Genomic DNA, 19,417 nt, shown 5'->3' on the forward strand with positions numbered 1-19,417 from the left:
TGGTCCACCTGCCCTAGGTAATTCTCTTCATACGTGATCAGTGCAGAGCTTCCCTGTTATGTGGGCTGAGACCTGATGGTGACGCCCTGATGTTGAGGTGGACACCCAAAGAGACCGGTAATAGTGACAGCATAGAATGAAGTGACGAGACCGGCCTTTTTACTACCTCCTATCTGAAAAACTTTGCTAGTCTCACTTACAAGGGATCTTTTGCTTCAATCTGCTTGGTTCCTGGGTGAAAAGGATATGTACACCTTTTGTTTCTGGGGATGTGGTACATAGTATGCATGGCTGATGTGGTATGACATGGAATCCATTTTGACTTTCTTGTGTGTCTCTGGTAAACTGCGATGGAGGGCGACTTTTGTCTTTTGTGTAAAGTGTCCCAGGTTAATCTGGGAACTTGCACCATTTCTAATTCTTTCCCCATGACCTATTGTTAAAGTTCGAAGTGTCTTGTTGTTGGCTATGGGTTTGACCCCATAATGCATCTGTGCTGTATTCTCCTGGCCTGGAGTTCATGTCTCAGGACCTGTGGGCAACACAGCCCTTGAAAGTTCCAACTGTAACCAGTAGTTTATGAAATATAGCTCTTTCCATTACATTTACAAAAGCACCGGTTTACAGCATGCAATCTCTAAAAAACATATGGGGCCATATGTATGAAATAATAATTTTACATTTTCTAAATAGCGAATCCTAAGAAACTGCTATTTAGGAAATGCAAAATGGAATGCAGAAAAGTAGCAATTTCCTAATAGCGACTCCTACAGAGTTGAAATCGCTATTAGGAGATCACAATTTTGGGTATGTAAAAGTATTCCTACCTATGGGCCTAAGGCCCACTAAATGAAAGGAACAACAAATGGTGCTTGTGCAGAGTTCTTAATTACCCTTGGGCAATTGGGTGCTTTATGGGACAGGAAAAAATGCATTTTAGGTGCTCTTTCAAATTTGCACATGGCTACCATGGGCTTGGAGTCAATGATAATAGCATTTCCTTAAAGGTCCATTTTCCAATTATGAAATGCTTTGTACATGTGCTTAGAAAATCGTGAAATATTTGCTATTTCCTTCTTAGGGACCCCTGAAACCCTGAAACATATGCTTTTTTAAGCCTGAGCTTTGGCCTTTTCTGAATGCCCGACCTCCCCTGCAATCCATGGCAAATAGTGCATTTTAAAAATGGCAGAGTGAAATACTGCCCCAAATTGCTCAATGCAGGCAAAGAAGGCGCATAAGACTGACTTTCTCCAAAGTGGTTGGGCTCGCCCCATAACATGTGTATTTGTAAAGTGCACGTTCACCCTTGGGTATGTTGGCACTGAATTACAGATGTTTATTGTTACCAAACTCAATGGTACTCATTTTATCGAACTCAGAATGATGAAAGTCTGAGGGGACCCACTGAAATTTGAACATGTGACCATGAGGTCACACACAGGCTCCCACAGTGGATACATTAGTCCACTAAGCCACTAGACCCGGCTTATTGGGAATGTTTTTGGGAACATTTTGAGCACTCTGAAGCGTAGTTTCAACATTGGAAGAAAATCGTCCAGAGGTTATGAATTGGTATTAATTGGCATTAATGGAAAAGGTGAATACTTTGAAGTCGCTGTTCAAGCCTTACTCTTTTTCACGCTCACCATAAAAAACTTTAAAAGAATTTTGCCAAGCCAGAGCACTTTTACAGCACAACCGATACGAAATTGCAAAATGTATTTAGTGAAATTTCTGGCAATGCAGGTGAACTGTTGTAAAACGTAATTTTGTGGTATCTCGCCTGCAAATCGAGGCCCAGATTTATAAAGATAACTCTTTTGGTGCCACCCAGATACAAAATCCTTTTTTGTATTAATAAAGCCAATTTGCGTAGCTTTGTAAGAAGAAGTAACACAATCCATGGGTGAGGCCTCCTTGGCTGCTGTTCAATCCACTCATCCACACAAAGTAAACCCATATTCACAAACAGATTCACACGGGGGTTTGCGCCAAAGTGGTGCACCTGCCTGAGACTTGTGTAACAAAAGATCTTTATTTCTCCTTGTTCTATTTCATCTTTGCATGTGCGCTGCATTCTGCAGCACGCATACTAAGAGGAAAGAGCCTAACAGGGCATTCTATGTGCAGGAAGGTGCCACTAACCTGACCACAGAGCAGACTCTTCCACTAAAGCTCAACAGTGCCTGCAGTGGCGCTAGTCAGTCCAAAGAGTGCCAGCGCCATTTCTGCCACAGTTCTGCCCGTTCCAGGTGATGCTACGCAGTGCAGCAGCTTTGTAAACATGCCCTTAAATTCCAGAACATGCATTGCATTCAAGAGCGATGCGAGAGTACAGGAAGGGGAATGGTTCAGGCGAAGAAATGTCTCCTGCAATACGTGTTCCACTTGAACCAGTCTTCAACAGAACATAATGAGGCCAGTTTTCACTTAAAGCTGAATCCATGGAATGTCAACTAACATTAAATTTGAACATTTTCCAAACGTAAAGACCATAAAGAATATTTCACAACATCCTAAATGGATGTCGCAGAAAGTTGTAGGAAGCTGTCTATGAAACTTTACATCTACTATAATTTTCTCAAAATATATATTCTCTCTTTCTTCTTGTCTACATTTCACTTCTTTTCATTCTCCCCACTTCTCCTTCCAAATAAACCTTTTCATATGGTTATGAGTAACTATCTGCTTGTGAGAGACAGGAAGAAAATGTCCAACGTTATAGGAACCTCACGTTTACGGGCCACAGTCAGCAAAGGCCCAGTGTACAGAGAGCAGATGGGGTGCACCAAACGGAAATGCTCGGACGTCAGACAGCAATGGTGATAATCTCATAGATTGGTTGAATCAAAATATATGATGAAGCGATTTGCATAAGTCACAAAATGGCATCCACGCCCTGTCCTACGGCTCCTCTGCCTTTATTTGCATGTCTTTCATTGTTGTTTGTACAGTGTCGTTTGACCCAAAGGTATTACAGAACTGTAGAGAGACGTTCAACTGCATATCAAATAAATATGTGAGTAGGAAAAGAAAATGTAAAATGAGTGAAAAATGAACAAAGGGCAGGGCTTGGAGATAAGGGGAAGAGGAGATGCCAATGCAGAACGAAGAGAACATAGCACTTGTATTTAATATTAAACCACAGGTTAAAGTGACATCATAGTCAGGTGAATATGTCAGTGTCAACGTAACTTTTGAAACGAAAAATAAATCACTAGAATTCAACTGTTACTGTTATCTATAGTTACTATAACTTGTTCCCTAAAGTAACTATACCTCGCACCCCCACCACGCGCACTATTGCCATCGAAGATGTCATCTCAGATGTTGCTGTGATGTCATCAATGATGTCATAGGACATGTCATCAGTGATTTAATATGTGGGGAAATTAGCAGTGCGTGACTTAGGAAGCGGGGAGCATCCCCTCCCTATTTTGCTTATCTTCAGCCCGGCGATGGGGTTAGGGTGTGGGGAGGCCCTCTGCCCTTTTTATTAATATCCACCGGGACCCCAAATATTTCCAATTACAAAATACTGATTGGAGTTTTCTTTTTTTGAAAAAGATTTGAAACTTACAAAAAAACATCTTTTGATTTTGGCTCCTGAGGAAGTCCCACTGGACCTTCCCACAGGGTCTGGGGGCAGGATATCCCACCCATGCCCCCTTGTATATTTCTTTAATTCCACTCAGGACATCGATCTGAGTGTCCGAGTCATGTGATGGCTGCAAGCACATTTTTCCTCATGTTACTGGCAGCCTGTCGGAGTTCTCACTCCTGCAGGAACGTGTCTTCCTTTGGAGCGAATTGACCCCAGGGGGAAAAAATATCCCTTGGCCAATCAGAATGCTCTATTTTTAATTAGGGTTTGAGGGTACCTCAAACCCAACTGTCCAGATATACAAATATTTTTGGGGCTTAATATCTGCAAAACAACTGAATAGATTTACACCAAAAGACACGCTTTCTGACATAACTATAGCTACTCAGTGGCGACTGCCACTGGGTCATATATATATATATATTTACACTGAGGCTGGTAGATCACCCTTCAAAACAGCCTGTAGGCTGGCCATCCATGCTCGGATTCATTATATGCCTCTCAGTGTCCACTTCTGTCCAGTAGCCGTACTGTGACACTCCATCTTTGTGTAGCCCAGCTTGTCCTCCTCTTTCTATTTGGTCTCTGCAATCCACACTTACAATACCAACAATTCAGTCATGTATATGTGCCTCAACTCTCTTCTGAGTGTGCACCAGATGCATTACTGCTCTATAATGTGGGTGTCAGACTTATCTACTGCCCTACCCAGAGTCCCTGCTCCCCTTCTGTGTCTCTGTCTTACTGATTGCCCCTTCTGCATGGCTCTGCTAGGCCTTGTACAACCCACATTGCAAAAGGTTCGCCAATGATTTAAAGAAAACCTCAGTAGGACTTCAATGAGAATGCAGCCGCCATCCTCTTCTGTAGAATGCTAGATGGTCTGGTCTGATCCTGTCAGGTTGTTCTGAGGAACAACTCCTATCAGTCAGAAAAATGAAAATGCTTGTAAAGACTGAGGATATGTTGTTGTACTGTAAGGTCCTTTGACTATGCTCTCTGATATTAAGATGGCACCCTTTCCTCTAATCATAGCTCCGGATCCATCCACAATAGAAATGAGTGCTCAGTGCATGTGTGTGGATATTTATCTTGTCCCTTTCTACCTTGTTCTCTTTAGGATTTGCAGAGCATTGTAAGAAGGTATGTTTTCTTCTTTTCATGTGAATTTGTTGTGAAGTTGTGTGTTACAGTACTCTTTCTAGGTTTCAATAACTTTTTACACTATATTTAAGTTAATTAATCAGTTATTTGCCTCTTTTATTTATAATGCATACAGGGCACAGCCAACACTTGTTTCACTCTGGAAATTTGAAGCCTTCAAGCTTTTTCAAGGCTACATGCTGAAGTAAAAAAAAACATTATAAATACAAATAGAATCAATTTTCTAGATAGTTTAAAGTTGATATTGTACTCATTAAGCCATACACCAGAACCCATGGATAAAAGTTTTAAAAGAATTATTGATACTACAGAATTCTAATTTGAATCAAATACCTTTATTGAGTAGAATATACAATGCTGTACAAAATAACATTGCATGAATCAGACCAGAAAAATATCCAATGTACATTGCTAAAATCAACTCGCCAAACTGCAAAGAAAACATGTTTGAAAAGGCATCAAATTCATGAAACTTTACCTATCGTTCTTCGGCTACTAAGGTGTATGCATATAAGATACATCAAATATGTTATACTGCCTTTACGAGCCCATTATTTAATGTTTCTTGATTTGAGTCTTTCATACAGTATATCCATAAATCTTATTAATTTCCCTATAAAAGCATTTGATTATGTCAAAAAGCAAGCTAAACTTGTTTTATGTGTAATGTGAAAAGATAACTTCCTGAATGAAGGGAGTAATTACTTGCTACGAATTTCACTCAGACCAGTACACAGATAGATGATATGGTTCAAGGACACCTTGCAGTAATTTCAAAGTCTGCATTTGGAGGCACTGGATGTAGAATTCCGGACACCTTCGAACTCTTTCAGGTGAATATATAATGGACGGAATTTTAACAAGCATTTGCAATGCAATAGGTCTCGCATTGCTGAAAGTTTGAGCTATTGGTGTTGCATTATTATTTGCAACGCCAATAGCTCAAACTTTCAGTAATGCAAGGCCTACTGCATTGCAAATGCTTGCTTTTCAAGCTGGCCACTTAATTACCTGCACTTCCGTGAATGCAAACGGATTTGCACCTATAAACATGCATTGTGTTATCCCTTAAAATGTGTGGCTCTCTTTATTCCTGCGCCCAAAATTTTGTTTGCGATTTCCACAATACTCCCTTTAAATTTGAACCACTATGAATAAGTAAAAAGCTGTTTACTTGACCACTTGCAATGTAGCGTAAATCATGAAAGAATTGAACTCTTAGCACAAACATTTTTTGCGAGTCAGATGAATCTCGAGTCAGATCAACACTTTAACAGTGTTTGTAAAGATAAAGACAGCAGCATGAATATGTCATCAGTGACTTCTTGTACTGCAGTATTAATTAACCATCGCGCTTGGTGAAGCTAACCTCGTCATTCAACTGGTTCTCTCTCTGTGTATTTACAGAACAAATCGGGAGACACAGTTCCCATCTTTCAGTACAGAAGTCTGAAAAGTGTTTTTGTTAAGAAATGTATGGTTTAAATATATAACATTCACGATTCCTATTTGAAATACACAATTCTTCCTTAAGGCAGTGGAGAATGGCATGTACATGTGTAAAAGATCATACTATCGTTTGTATCCTTATAACGAGGCAGGTGCAATGTGAGTGGAGCAGTAATTCTTTGCTTTAAGCGTTCTACTTCCTTTTTTGACCAACCAAAATAAATATACAGAGTTCATGAGCTGTGTGAACCGCACACAGCAGAGGCACGAGTGAGTAAACACGGCACTACATCATGCAGCCACAACAGCCAACAGAAGTTGCAAAGTAAACCAACAACAACTAGCTCTGGTCAAATGGAGAGACTCCCAGTACAGTTATCCGGTGCTCCTTGAGGGAAGATAAATATCTGCTGCGGAGGAGAGCACTGGAGGCTTTTTACGATGTTTAAGTTGTCAAGCGTCATTTGTTTTTTTGTGTTAAACTAATGTTCACAGCGCATGCATGAGATCCCCTACTTCCCCCCTGGCAAGGATGAGCAGTGCCCTCTTGGACGCAACGACGGTGAATGTCCCGGAGAACTTTTACCGAAGACAAACGGAGCGTGCCCGCAGCCGTTGCAGACTGCAACACAGACCAGGGAACCAAGCCAGGTGGTAATATTAAACTCACACTGCCCCTCCCCCACCACATTGATAGCTGGCCAGAGAGCAGCCCGAGCTCCGAAAAAACATAGGGGCAGATTTACAAGCCCCTTGCACCACTTTTGCGTCACTTTTAACATGGGAAAAGTGACGCAAAAGTGGCACACAGAGCTTGTAAATATGCCCCGTAATATTGAAAAAATAGAGTTTGGTGAGCCTTCCCAGAGAAAAGAGGCGCAGCTCGCCAAACACTATTTTTTTAATATTGTAACTTGTTCATAAGCAGCGCAGCACGCCCGGCTGCTTACGAAAAGTGTATACAATTGAAAAAATAAGAGTTTGGCCAGTTGAGCAACAGAAAGTAAAGCATGACAGCAATGAGGGGCAAGCTCCCCAGGTGCCTTAAAACGTTGGTGGTTTAAAACGGAATGGACGTACATGCAACTGAATAGGGCTGTAGAAGAACAGGGCTGCCTGGAGAAGAAGCACGGCATGATCTTACAAATAAGGTTGACAGCCTGTAAATACATGCACTCCCAAGGAGTGAAAGGTTAGGTGCATGCCTGCTTAGTGGAGAAGTAATGTAGATTATGAAATCGCTCAAGCTCTGCCTGCTGTTCCTGAAAGTGCGCACGCCGCTGTTGTTAACCTGGCACTCTGTATAATTTAACTAGCACTCAGCTAACAAAGTCTGACAGGAAACAAACACTTGCGCCCCTTCCCCTCCCCCTGCAAGCCCTACTCGGAACTGACGAATTGCCATTAAAACACGCCCCTGGAACAGATGAGCACAGCCCTTTGTTTCCCATTTGAAAGTCTTCAGCGCGAGCACCTATAAAAAGTTAATGGCTGAGTATAGCCGTCACAACAGCCAGCCTGCGCACGTCCGGAGACCATGGCATATGTCCTGACAAGTGGCCATGTGGCCACAGTGAAGCAATCGGTTGTTCTCAGATGAAACTGTTCTGCGTGATAATCAGTAAATATTGTTCCCATTAGTTTGTCTAATCTACTGACATCTCTAGAAGCAGCCGTCTTGAAGGTGTCATTAGTTTGGTGCCGGTCTCGTCTCTGCAATAAGACAGAGCAGTTAATGCGCGTTAGTTGTGTTTTATAAAAATATTAATTTCATGTTCTGCCAAGTGTAGCTCTTTAATGTCACGTGGCGGTCCCGTGGGCCTGGTAGTTTATTTCTCCTGGGTGAGTGTGTTCACTTCAGGCACATGTTGCTTTGTAGCCATTCTGCGTGCAAAATACATACAGGAGCAAAAACCATTCCGTTTCTGTTGACTTTGCTGTGAGCCAGAGGAACAGCAGATGAGTCAGATAACTGAGAGCTCGGGGCACTGGCCTGTGACAGAAACTCCTAATCTCGAAGGACTTTCTCAAGCAAAACAGTTCGACAAAGGAGGGCTGTAAAACGGTCAAATTAAACCAGTATACACGAAAGTGAAAGTCTTCAGTTACCAGGCTACAGCTGAAAAACAGATGGCACACTGCACTTCAATTAAAAGAAGTGCAAGCAGAGCGAACTAACACTGTAGTTAGGCGCCGCTGTATCGGGACTACAAGGAAGTTAGCAAATGACCAACAGCCAACAGAAAGAGAGATAACAACAACACAACCACAACTAAGCCAATAGCAAGCGGAAAGACAGATTACATCAAGTTTACCCCAACATAGAGATTACTTTAGGTCTCGCTGAGACAGTGCATGCAGAGCATGCACTGCCAAGGCGAGACCTAAAAATGTTTGTTTTGTTAGTGCCTCTACATTAGAATCAATATACTCGGCTGGAAAAAGATTCTGTGGAAGCTCAGAGTGTTTTGATTGTGAAGCTTTTATTGGATCTCTCTAGTGAAAGGACTAAAGTCTTTCCCTGATAGCTCTTATGCAGATTGATACTGCCATTTTCAGAAGATCTTGTATGGATGGTAAGGATGTTCCTGAAAAAGATATTAATTTCATCATAAGAGAGACACAAGCTGGATGCGAAGTTCTGTGTCATCTCTTCATACACCAGACCACCCAGTAGTTGATTTTCCTGGTCCAGTAACCCTCCTAGATTGATGGGAAACTTCTGATCAGTCAAATAAACTTTATTTGCCAGAAGGCCATAAAAGACAAGTTAGAATAAAAAAAAGTTATGAATAGCATCGTAAAAGTATAATTGCATAACGTGAGAAACAGGACTCCGAACTGACACAATCTATAAAAAGTGTCATAAAGTGTCTTGTGCATAATACAAAGAAAGGCATCAACATTTCACATTCAATGATAATCAGGGAAAGGACAAATTCCGATTAGACACCAATTTGGAATATAAAAACATGAAGAAGATACTTTGTATAAGCATAAAACATTCTCATTACTTTGCAGATCAAATTTCACTGTATCGCATTACATTCTTCTCTAGTGACTGGCTCAGTTAGGCATTCAAAACTTGGAGCTTGCCTAGTGAAAATCCTACTTGATGGACTGTACCTTCCAGGCCTTTTCCACCAACACTTTTTCCCACTTGCTCATCAGAGGAGCCCCCCAGACATCTGCCCTGAGTCACATGCTCTTCAACATTTACATTCACCCCTCAGCGTATCTAGTGGAAAGTTGTGGCCTGACCATATATGTGTATGCCAACAACATCCAGATCATCTTCTCTTTGTAGTCCAAGCAGGAAGCCAGCCCAGAAGATCTTAACTCATGTCTCAACGTCATCTCCATTTAGATGAATACTAACTCCCTAAAATTAAATGGAGACAAGACAGAGGTTCTGATGATGAGGGCATGTGTTACCGTCCTCCTGGTGCTGATGGAGAGTCACTTGAAAATCTTGTGGAGCATCTGGAAGCAGGCTGAGATGGTGTTGACCTGACGTTTCATGGAGAATTCGCTGTCTAGGATGATGCCGGATTTGCGGGCATGGCCTTTTGGTGTGGGGGTAGGTCTGAGTTCTGACGGCCACGAGAAGTCGTTCCAGAGAGCAGTGTGTTTGCCGAAGATGAGAACTTCTGTCTTGTCCGTGTGAAGTTTTTGACAGTGTTCCTTCATCCACGCTGAGACGTCTTTCATGCAGTTATGGAAGTTGGCCTTTGTTGAGTAGCAGAGAGCGATAGGACGAGCTGTGTGTCGTTAGCATAGGAGATGATGTTGATGTTGTGCGATCTGACAATGTCTGCAAGTGGAGTCATGTAGATGTTAAACAGTGTTGGGTTGAGGGATGAGCCTTAGGGAACTCCGCAGATGTTGTAGATGGCTTGCGATGTGAAGAGATGGAGGCAGGCTTTCTGAGTGCATCCTATGAGAAAGGATGCCATTCATCTGCGCACGTCCTGTGTTATACCAATCTGGTTTATGTGATCGATGTGTATGTGGTGAGAGACCCTGTCGATGTGGCGTAGAGGTCAAGCAAGATAAGGGCGGCTGATTCTCCTTTGTCTAGTAGGGTGCGGATGTTGTCTGTTGCAGCGATCAGAGCTGTCTTGGTGCTGTGATTGTTTCTGTATCCTGATTGAGAGGGTTTTAGCAAGTTTTTTTTTTCCAGGTGTTTGGTGAGTTGTAGATTGATGGCCTTCTCCAGTACTTTGACGGGGAATGGGAGTAGTGAGATTGGATGGTAGTTCTGTAGTTAGTTGGGGTCTGCCTAGGGTTTCTCGAGGAGGGGTCTGATATCGGTGTGTTTCCAAGCATCCGGAACGGTGGCCATGTTTAGCGAGGTTTTGATGATGGTGGTGAGTTTGTGGCTGATCTTGTTTCTTCCGAGTTTGAAAAGATGGTGGGGGCAGGGGTCCGTTGGAGCTCCCGAGTGGATAGAGTTCATAAGGGTGGTTGTGTTCAGTGTGCTGAGCTATTTCCATGTGTTAAGCGGATGGTGGACAGTGGTGGTCGCTCATAGGCTGCAGAGGTTGGAGGGTTGGGGATCAAAGATCCTATAGATGGTTGCTATCTTGTTGTGAAAATGGTCGGCGAGGGCATCGCAGAGTTCTTGTGAGGGGGGATCGACTTTTCGGTGGCTGACAGGCAGCTGAACTCTCTGTGAATGGTGAAGAGTTCCTTGGCTTTGTATGTGCTGGTGTTGATTTGGTGTGTCAGGGCCTCATTTTTTGCCACTTTAATCTGTCGGTGGTAGTCGTTGACAGCTGATTTGAAGGTGGTTCTGTCGGTGTGGTTCTTGCTGGTGCGCCATCTTCTTTCGAGCTGTTTGCAATTGCATTTTGATGTGCTGCATTCTGAGGTGTTCTAGTTGACTTGTTTGGCGGGTCTGTGTGTTTTGGCTTGTTTGGTGGGAGCGACTTGGTCGGCAGTGCTCGTGATCCAGTTGTGGAAGTTCTGTACTATGTGATCCACTGTGGGGACGTCTCTGTGGTATGTGGTGCTGAGGGCATCCGTCTATTGTTGCTGAGTGACTTTGGACCAGTTGCGAAAGAGGGCGATGTGTTGGTTAGGGATGGTGCGGGCATTTCCGGCGATGCTGAAGTGTACAATGGAGTGGCCCGACCAGGTGAGTTCAAAGGTGCGGTTGTATCGAATTCTGTTGCTAGATGTGGAGATGGGGTCCAGCATGTGTGCAGCACTGTGCATAGGGTCTGTGACTAGTTTCTTGAGGCCAACGGTGTCCAGTCTCTCCAGGAGTTCAGTGGAGTTGGTATCAGTGGAGGTATCTAGGTGGAAGTTGAACTCTCTCAGAAAGACGTAGAGTTTGGATTCAGTGGCTAGCTGGGTGATGAATTTAGCGATGGCGTTGACCAGTCCAGTCCATGGTCCTGGCAGTCTGTAAGCATGGTGGTATGGTCATCGATGTGGAGTTCATGTGTTCCATGATTGACATGGTTGGGTTGATGGTAAAGGGTCAGGAGATTGACTCCTAGTTTATGATGCCTATGCCACCTCCGTGTCTCTTAGTGCAATCGCGGTGGTTGATCTTGTAGTGGATGGGTGTTGCCGTAGTGATGTCCGGTGTCAATGCTGGGTTGAGCCACGTCTCTGTGATTAAGGTTATGTCAGGGTTGATTGTGGAGATGGAGATGGTGTCCCAGATTCCGTTTGCGTGCTTGCAGATCGATCTGGCGTTGCAAAGAAGGCATCTGAGTTGGTCCGGTGGGGGTCTTGGTCGGTGCGGACGGTGTTTCGCAAGATCCTGCGGACGATGGCGATCCTGGAGTAAGTGGCAGCGGATATAAGTGAACAGCCCTGTTGAGAAGCGGGGGGTATGTGAGGCAGCATTTTTTTTTCAATGGGGTCTAGGGTACAAAGATCGGCGGTGGGGTACCTGTGGGAGTCCGGAGGGCCACGGTTCCTGGTGCTGGGTGCATTCCAGGTGCAGATGGCTGCAGATGGGCTTGCCTTTCGCACGCCTTCGGTGCACTAGCAGCGCAGCTTCACTGCGGCCTCCATTAAGTAGATCCTGGGAGGGGCACAGATGAAAGGGAAAAGGGTGGAAATGGGACGGCAGGAGAGGGGTGCTGGAGAGTGGGAAACGGCGAGTTGGCAAAAGGGAGGCAAGGCTCCTAGGGGACAGGCAACCTTGGTGCTGGTCCTAGGGGGAAGGGGAACACCTGCACTTGCTGCTGCTGGCCGACTGACATGTAAAGCAGGCCTGTGGTCGCTTGTGGCAGTCAGGGAGAGCTGGACTGGACCTGCTCAATGGAGCTGTGCTGCAGCCTCAATAAAGAAGGTCCTGGGAGAGGGTAGAGGCACAGGGAAAACAGGTGAGCAGGAGGTGAGAGCGGGGTGGGGCAGTGTGGTAACTTTTGAGGGGTTGCAAGGCAGGTAAGACTTCTTGGGGAAAGGAGACCTTGGTGCTGGTTCTCAGGGGCAGGGGAACACCTGCACTTTCATCTGTGGGGCAACTGCAAGTCAGGCAGGACTACGGTCGCTGGCAGCATTTAGGGAGAGCTGGACTAGACCTGCTCAATGGAGCCATGCTGCAGCCTTCATTAAGTAGGTTCTTGGAGGTGGGAGTGGGTTGTGGGAGAGCAGGAAATGGTGAGGGGGCAAAAGACCGTCAATGCTCCTAAGGGACAGGAACCTTGGTGCTGGTCTTAGGGGACAGGGGAGTACTTGCACTTGCTGCTGCTAGGCGATAATCAGGTAAGGCATGCCTGCGGTCGCTGGCGGCAGTCAGGGAGAGCTGGACTGGACCTGCTCAATGGAGCAGCACTACGGCCTCAATTAAGAAGGTCTTGGGAGAGGTTAGGGGTGTGGGGAGTGACAAAACAGGAGAGAGGGAGGCAGGAGGGGGTGCATGAGAGCGAAATTGTTGAGGGGGTGAAAGGCAGGCAAGGTTCTTAGGGGACAGGAGACCTTGGTTCTGGCCCTGGGGGGCAGGAAAACACTTGCACTTGCTGCTGGTTGACTGACTGGTCAGGCAGGCCTGTTATCACTGGCAGCAGTCAGGGAGAGCTGGACTGGACCTGGCAATACTCCCTGAGCCAGTCAGCAAGGTAAGGAATCAGGGCTTCTGGCCTGATTTCACCTTGTCCGTGAAGCCACAAATAGCCAAGGTTTCATCTTCCTGCTTTGCCAATATGAAATGGCTCAAAAAGATCTTTTGGGTACTTCTCTTCTCTGCTCAGAGAACCATCATCCAGGCCATGATACTATCCAGGCTGGATTATGGTAAAATTGTATTTGGGGGCTGACTCGACAGTGATTAGATGTCTTCAGCTGTTCCAAAACGCAGTACCTAGGCTCTTTTTCTGGGTCCCACTGGCTCTTAGTGGACAAGCGCATCAACTTCAAAGCTCTCTGCTTCATGTAGAAAATCAACCAAACTCTGGTTCTACCATTTTGCACGCTGCGCTCAAGTCACCAGTCCCTCTTTATATTGCCCAAAGTGAGACGCTCCTGAAGAATATATGAGGTTACAATGCATACCATTACAACGCATACTTTTACATCGCAGTTTTTACACCGCAAATACCATTACAATGCATGTTTTTACACCGCAAGCCATTACAACGCAAATTGATATGGTTGTATTAAAAGTACCATTGCATTGTAAACCATTACCACGCATAATAATACAAAGCATACCATTACAAGGCATAATAAGTCTGCAATATAAAATTTTAAAAATATGGTTAAATATTTTTTTGTTTTCATGCATAGTCTGGGACTGGATGCAAGGGAAACGGGGGGTTTGGGTGGGGGAGTACATTAATACCCAGGTATTACTTTTAATACTCTAGTATTAATTCAAATGCCAAAATATTCACATTCATAGGTATTAATCATTTTTGTAATTTTCCAAAAAATGGTTTGACAATATTTTTTAATAAAAAAAAGAGTTTAAAGCATATATACAAACCACATTTTAAAAGATACACTCTACAGTTTGTGTCATAAACAGTATGTACATACAAAGCACAGAAAGCATAGAAAACGGGTGCCATTCAACTATTTCTATTACAGCACCTGACCCATCATCTACTCAAAATGGCTGACATTCTGAAATGGAGCATATAAGCCAACATTTCCACAATACATATAATAAATATACATTCTGTCAGATTCTGTATGTCAAGAAAAAATTGTTTCCAAAACATATTTTCTTTCAAATTCTCACCCCAAACATACTCTGATATTAACATTCCTCCTGAACTAACTGTCACTGTTACAAATGAAAACTTTCTTTTGCATGATAACAAAAACCCTCAGAAAAGAATACTAATATTTAGCACATCCCGTAACCTCGTGAAATTGGAGACTAGTGATATTTGGAAGATGTATGACACTTTTAAATCTACACCCCATCCATTCACCCAAAAATACACTATTCACGCCTACATTAATAACACAGTAGTATCTTTAGTGTACAGTTTACTCCCTGATAAGCAAACCTCAACATACACTGAATTTTTGTCAGTGGGAAAAGCTAAAACCTTGAACAAAAGTCTTAGAAAAGTGTTAATTGATTTTGAATTACCCATGATTAACACCATCACTAAAATGTATCCAGAAACCCAAATTCAAGGATGTTTTTTTCACTTTTCACGCATATTGGAGACATTTTTTAAAAACATCCTTAGTTGAGGATTACATATTAGACAGTAAACTGCAATTCGAGTTAAAAAAACGAACAGCCCTTTGCTTTGTTCCTCCAGACTCTGTAGGTGACTACTACTCATCTATAACTGAATCTGAATATTTTACTACAAATGACGAAAAGTTGGCACCCCAACTAAATTATTTTGAGGACACATGGATTGGCCATCTAAGCAGGTCAGGTCGCAGAAGGAAGCCACGATTTCATGTGGAGTTGTGGAACGGCTACGCGAGCAAACAATGCCATAGAGGGATAGCATAACTCCTTCAACAAATGTATTGGAAAACCTCACCCAAACTTGTATCATTTTTTGGAAATTTTGAAGACGGAGCAAAGTTTCCAAGAAATGAGAATAGCGCAATCATTGACTGGTAGTCTAAACCCATGAATTTCAAAAGGAACAAAAGAAATATCAGAGCGACTATTGGGTCAAATTCAACAATTTTCGTTGATGGTGGCTCAGACTACCTAGAAAATACTGCACACATCCTACATTTCTAATCTATACTAACCCCTATTCAACCTTACTTGCCTGTTTTGAAAATAATTTTTACAAATTAAATTGCATTTTTCAAAAATACATTTTAAATTTAAAATAAAAGTCGGGTTTCCTTCCTTAAGTTGTCTTCTTTCTTCGGCTCTTGGACTTAGGTAAAATCCCACATTTCACCAAGAGTCTTGTGCAGTCTGTAAATCCAGAGAAAGTAATTCAAAAACCATGTTGAAATCCAAAATCCTAATCAACTTTCGAAAAAAGACCACAGTTTGGCATAGCCATATTGTACAGCTAAATTAGTGCTGCAAACAATACTGTGTCCACCTAAAAAAACACATCCCTCCAAAAAATCTGAAAAAATTAAGTTTTTAGGCACAATTCGCAACAAGTAATCCATCAATGCAATCCTCTATCCAAAGTAATCGACCATATCGCATAAATCCATTCAGCAAATCTTTTAACATGCCCCAAAAATTGATTCTGCCATCTGTGTTCTTGAACCTTCGATCTAGATGAAAAAACGGGACTACGTGAAACTTTTTTTTTAGAAAAACCTGACGCTTTAAAAATATTTCAAAAGATTGCTTCATTTACACTTTTTTTTTTTTTAAATGAAGCCTTCTTTAAAAAAATATTCCTGAAGCACAAGTGTCAAGAAAGCATTCAACCCGACATGGGCCTACAACTGCTACCTGCGTAGGAATGAAAATGTGGTTTAAAACATTCAAAACATACAAAAAACTAGTATCCTAGCTCTAACTACCTCCTTCCTCTCTCCTTACAATAAACTAAGCCACGTACAAACTATTTTTTTTAAATTTTAAATTGCCTTAGCTGAGCGCAGCTTTTCCTTCCATCCAATCTTGAACGCGACACTCCACCAACTGTAGAAAGTTACGTACAACCAGCAACGTCATCTGTGTTAAGAAAAATGAAAAAAGGACATTTTCTCTGACTGATTTAAATGGGAAAAGGTGGGAAAACCTACAAAAAAAAACAAATATGTTAGAGTACAGTACAGTTGCAATGTGTAATTTTTTTAAATAATAAAAATGTACATTTATTTTTATCTTTTTATAACATTTAAATTGACTGTCTTATATATTTTTTTAAAGAAATACACTTTTAAGAAATGCATTTTGAGTTGCCTTTATTATTTAATATCTATATTTTTTTTTTTATAATTTGAAATAAGTAACTATAGTTACTCTTTAATTCTTTAAATAGTCTTTAAAAAATATATTATAAATGAATACCAATGTATTAAAATTAATACCTGGGTATTAATACACTCCCCCACCCATGACCCCTGTCTCCTTTGCATTCCATCCCAGGGGGTGAGTGTCAATCCCTTCTATTTGTTTAACATTATTTTTAATTATATTAGAAATTACTTTAACTAAATATTTATCAGTAAACATTAATAATCAGGTATTAATATTACCTGGTATTAATACACTACCCCACCCACAACCCCTGGGTCCCTTGTATCCCGCCACAGGGGTTGGTTGTCAAACCCACTTAAAAAATAATTTAAATATTTTTGAAAGTTAAATAAAGTTTGTTACATTATTTAACTTCTAAATTACTCAAGTATTAACATAAATTAATACACAAGTATGAAACTGAATACCTGGGTATTAATACCCCCCACCCCCCATAACTCTTGATACCCAAGCATCCCATCCCAGGGAATAAGTGGCAACTCCTTGATTTAAAAAAAAATATTTATAAAAAAAAAGTACACAATTTTTTAAAATCTATTTTCAGTAAACGTTAATACTCAAGTATTACAATTAATACCTGAGTACTAATACAATAACCCACCCAAAAACCATGTTTCCCAAGCATCCCGTCCCAGGGGATGGGTGTCAAGTGATTTGCCCAGTATCACAGGATGTTCAGCATCATTGCCGAGACTCGAACCCAGTTCCCCAGATTCAAGGTCGTCCGCCCTATCTGTTAGGCCAACTCCTCTCCCTAATTATATTTAATTTAACATTTTTAAACAATTAAAAAAGTAGAAATAAGTTTTAAAAGTACTAATATTATAAAAAATAAATACATAATTTTTACATTTAATACCTGGGTATTAAAATACTACCTCGCCCAAAATGCTCGTTATCCTATCATCCCGACCCCAAAATATTTTACATAAGTAATATATATATATATTTTTAACTGCACTATTTTTAACAATTAATACCCAAGTACTAAAATGAATACCTGAGTATTGAAACACCACCCAAACCAAAAATTCAAGACTTCAAATAAAACAGACAAATAAAAAACGTACCTTTAAAATGCGTTGTAATGGCATGCGATGTAAAGGCAGATGTGTTGTAATGACATGCATTGTAATGGCATGCATTGCAATGGCACTTAAGATGTAATGCCTGCGTTGCATAGGAATTACGATGTAATGCCTGCGTTGTAATGGATGTTTCTCACTCCCGAATGGGTGTCTGCGCTTTTTCCTTTCTGGGCCCCAAGATATGGAATGAGCTCCTGGAATCTCTTTGAGGCTGCACCTCTCTACCCTTCCGCAAGAAGCTAAAAACATGGCTATTTTAGGTCACTTCCTTGGGCTGCTTATACCTGTCCTCAAGCACTGGGAAATCCTATGGGTAACTCTGCGCTATATAAGAATTCAATCATAATAATAAATCCATATTGTAAATCAGGCACAATTTAATTATCTTGAGCCCAGACCTCTAACCAATCTAAGATGATCCTGCCCATGATCTTCGCTGTTGAATCATTCACTGAAATGGGCCGGTAGCATTTTGATCTCCCTCTGTCCCTTTTCTTGAATATCAGTACTATAATTGAGTGCAACCAGGTTTTTGACAGTCACACCTTAGGTATGCCATTCAAGACATTGGTTCTTAGGCTTTTCAATTGTTTTATGCATTTTTTACACCCCTTTGATTTGCCTTCAATTTAATTTTGACAGCATTCTTCAAACACAGGGGAGCCTGTGCCTGAGGATACAGGTTACTGGGCCACAGTTAGTTTTATAATTTCACATTACCTGTTTTTAGCAATTACACCATTCTTCAAGCTTGTGACTCTTCCAGCCATGTCCCCTAATGATAAGTCTCTAAATGCAGTCGGCAGTGCGTCCCCGCACTTGAGACAAGGTTGGTGTTGATTTTTTAGTTCCTTGTAGGCACAAAAGTGCCAGTTTTCCTGAGTTTCATGGCTCCGTAGTGAGAAGCGCCATCTTGATAAAGGACTCATCCCAATTCCTAGGCTTTTTAATTTTTTTATTCATTTTTTCCACCCCTTTGATTTACTTTCAATTTAATTTTGCCAGTATTCCTAAACACAGGGGAGCCTGTGCCTGAGGAAAGAGGTTACTGGGCCTCAATTAGTTTTATAATTTCACCTTACCTGTTTTTAGCAATTACACCATTCACGGTGCTTATGACTCTTTCAGCCACGCCCCCTAATGATGGGCCTCTTATTGCAGTCGGCGGCTCATCCACACACTTGAGACACAGTTGCTGTTGCTTTTTGGGTTTGTTTTAGGCACTAAGGGGCCCGTTTGCCAGAGTTGCCTGGCTCCGTGATGAGAAACGCCATCTTGGAAAAGGGCTCAACCCAATTCCTAGGCTTTTTTTTTTATAGTTTTAAACGTTTTTTCCACCCCTTTGATGTGCCTTCAATTTAATTTCGTCTGTATTCCTCAAACACAGGGGAGCCTGTGCCTGAGGAAATAGGTTACTAGGCCTCAGTTTGTTTTATAATTTCACCTTACCTGTTTTTAACAATTACACCATTCACGGTGCTTATGACTCTTTTAGCCACGCCCCTAATGATGGGCCTCTTAATGCAGTCGGCGGCTCATCCACGCACTTGAGACACAGTTGGTGCTGTTTTTTGGTTTGTTGTAGGCACTAAGGTGTCCGTTTTCCAGAGTTGCCTGGCTCCGTGATGAGAAGCGCCATCTTGGAAAAGGGCTCAACCTAATTCCTCGGCTTTTTTTTTTGTCTTTTAAGCATTTTTTGCA

The 19,417-nt window shown here is 42.0% G+C and overlaps 1 protein-coding gene across 1 annotated transcript in view; it reads left to right on the plus strand.

Moving 5' to 3' along the window:
• LOC146830592 (E3 ubiquitin-protein ligase TRIM39-like) overlaps window positions 1-19,417 on the plus strand; it is a 432,642-nt gene that overhangs the window by 197,532 nt on the left and 215,693 nt on the right. Inside the window, exon 6 of the mRNA XM_085603762.1 lies at window positions 4,728-4,750. Coding sequence (XP_085459888.1) covers window positions 4,728-4,750 — 23 coding nt within the window. The remainder of the gene's footprint in view (window positions 1-4,727; window positions 4,751-19,417) is intronic.

The sequence above is a fragment of the Triturus cristatus genome, chromosome 5_1 (assembly GCF_964204655.1).
Source record: "Triturus cristatus chromosome 5_1, aTriCri1.1, whole genome shotgun sequence".
NCBI lineage: Eukaryota > Metazoa > Chordata > Amphibia > Caudata > Salamandridae > Triturus > Triturus cristatus.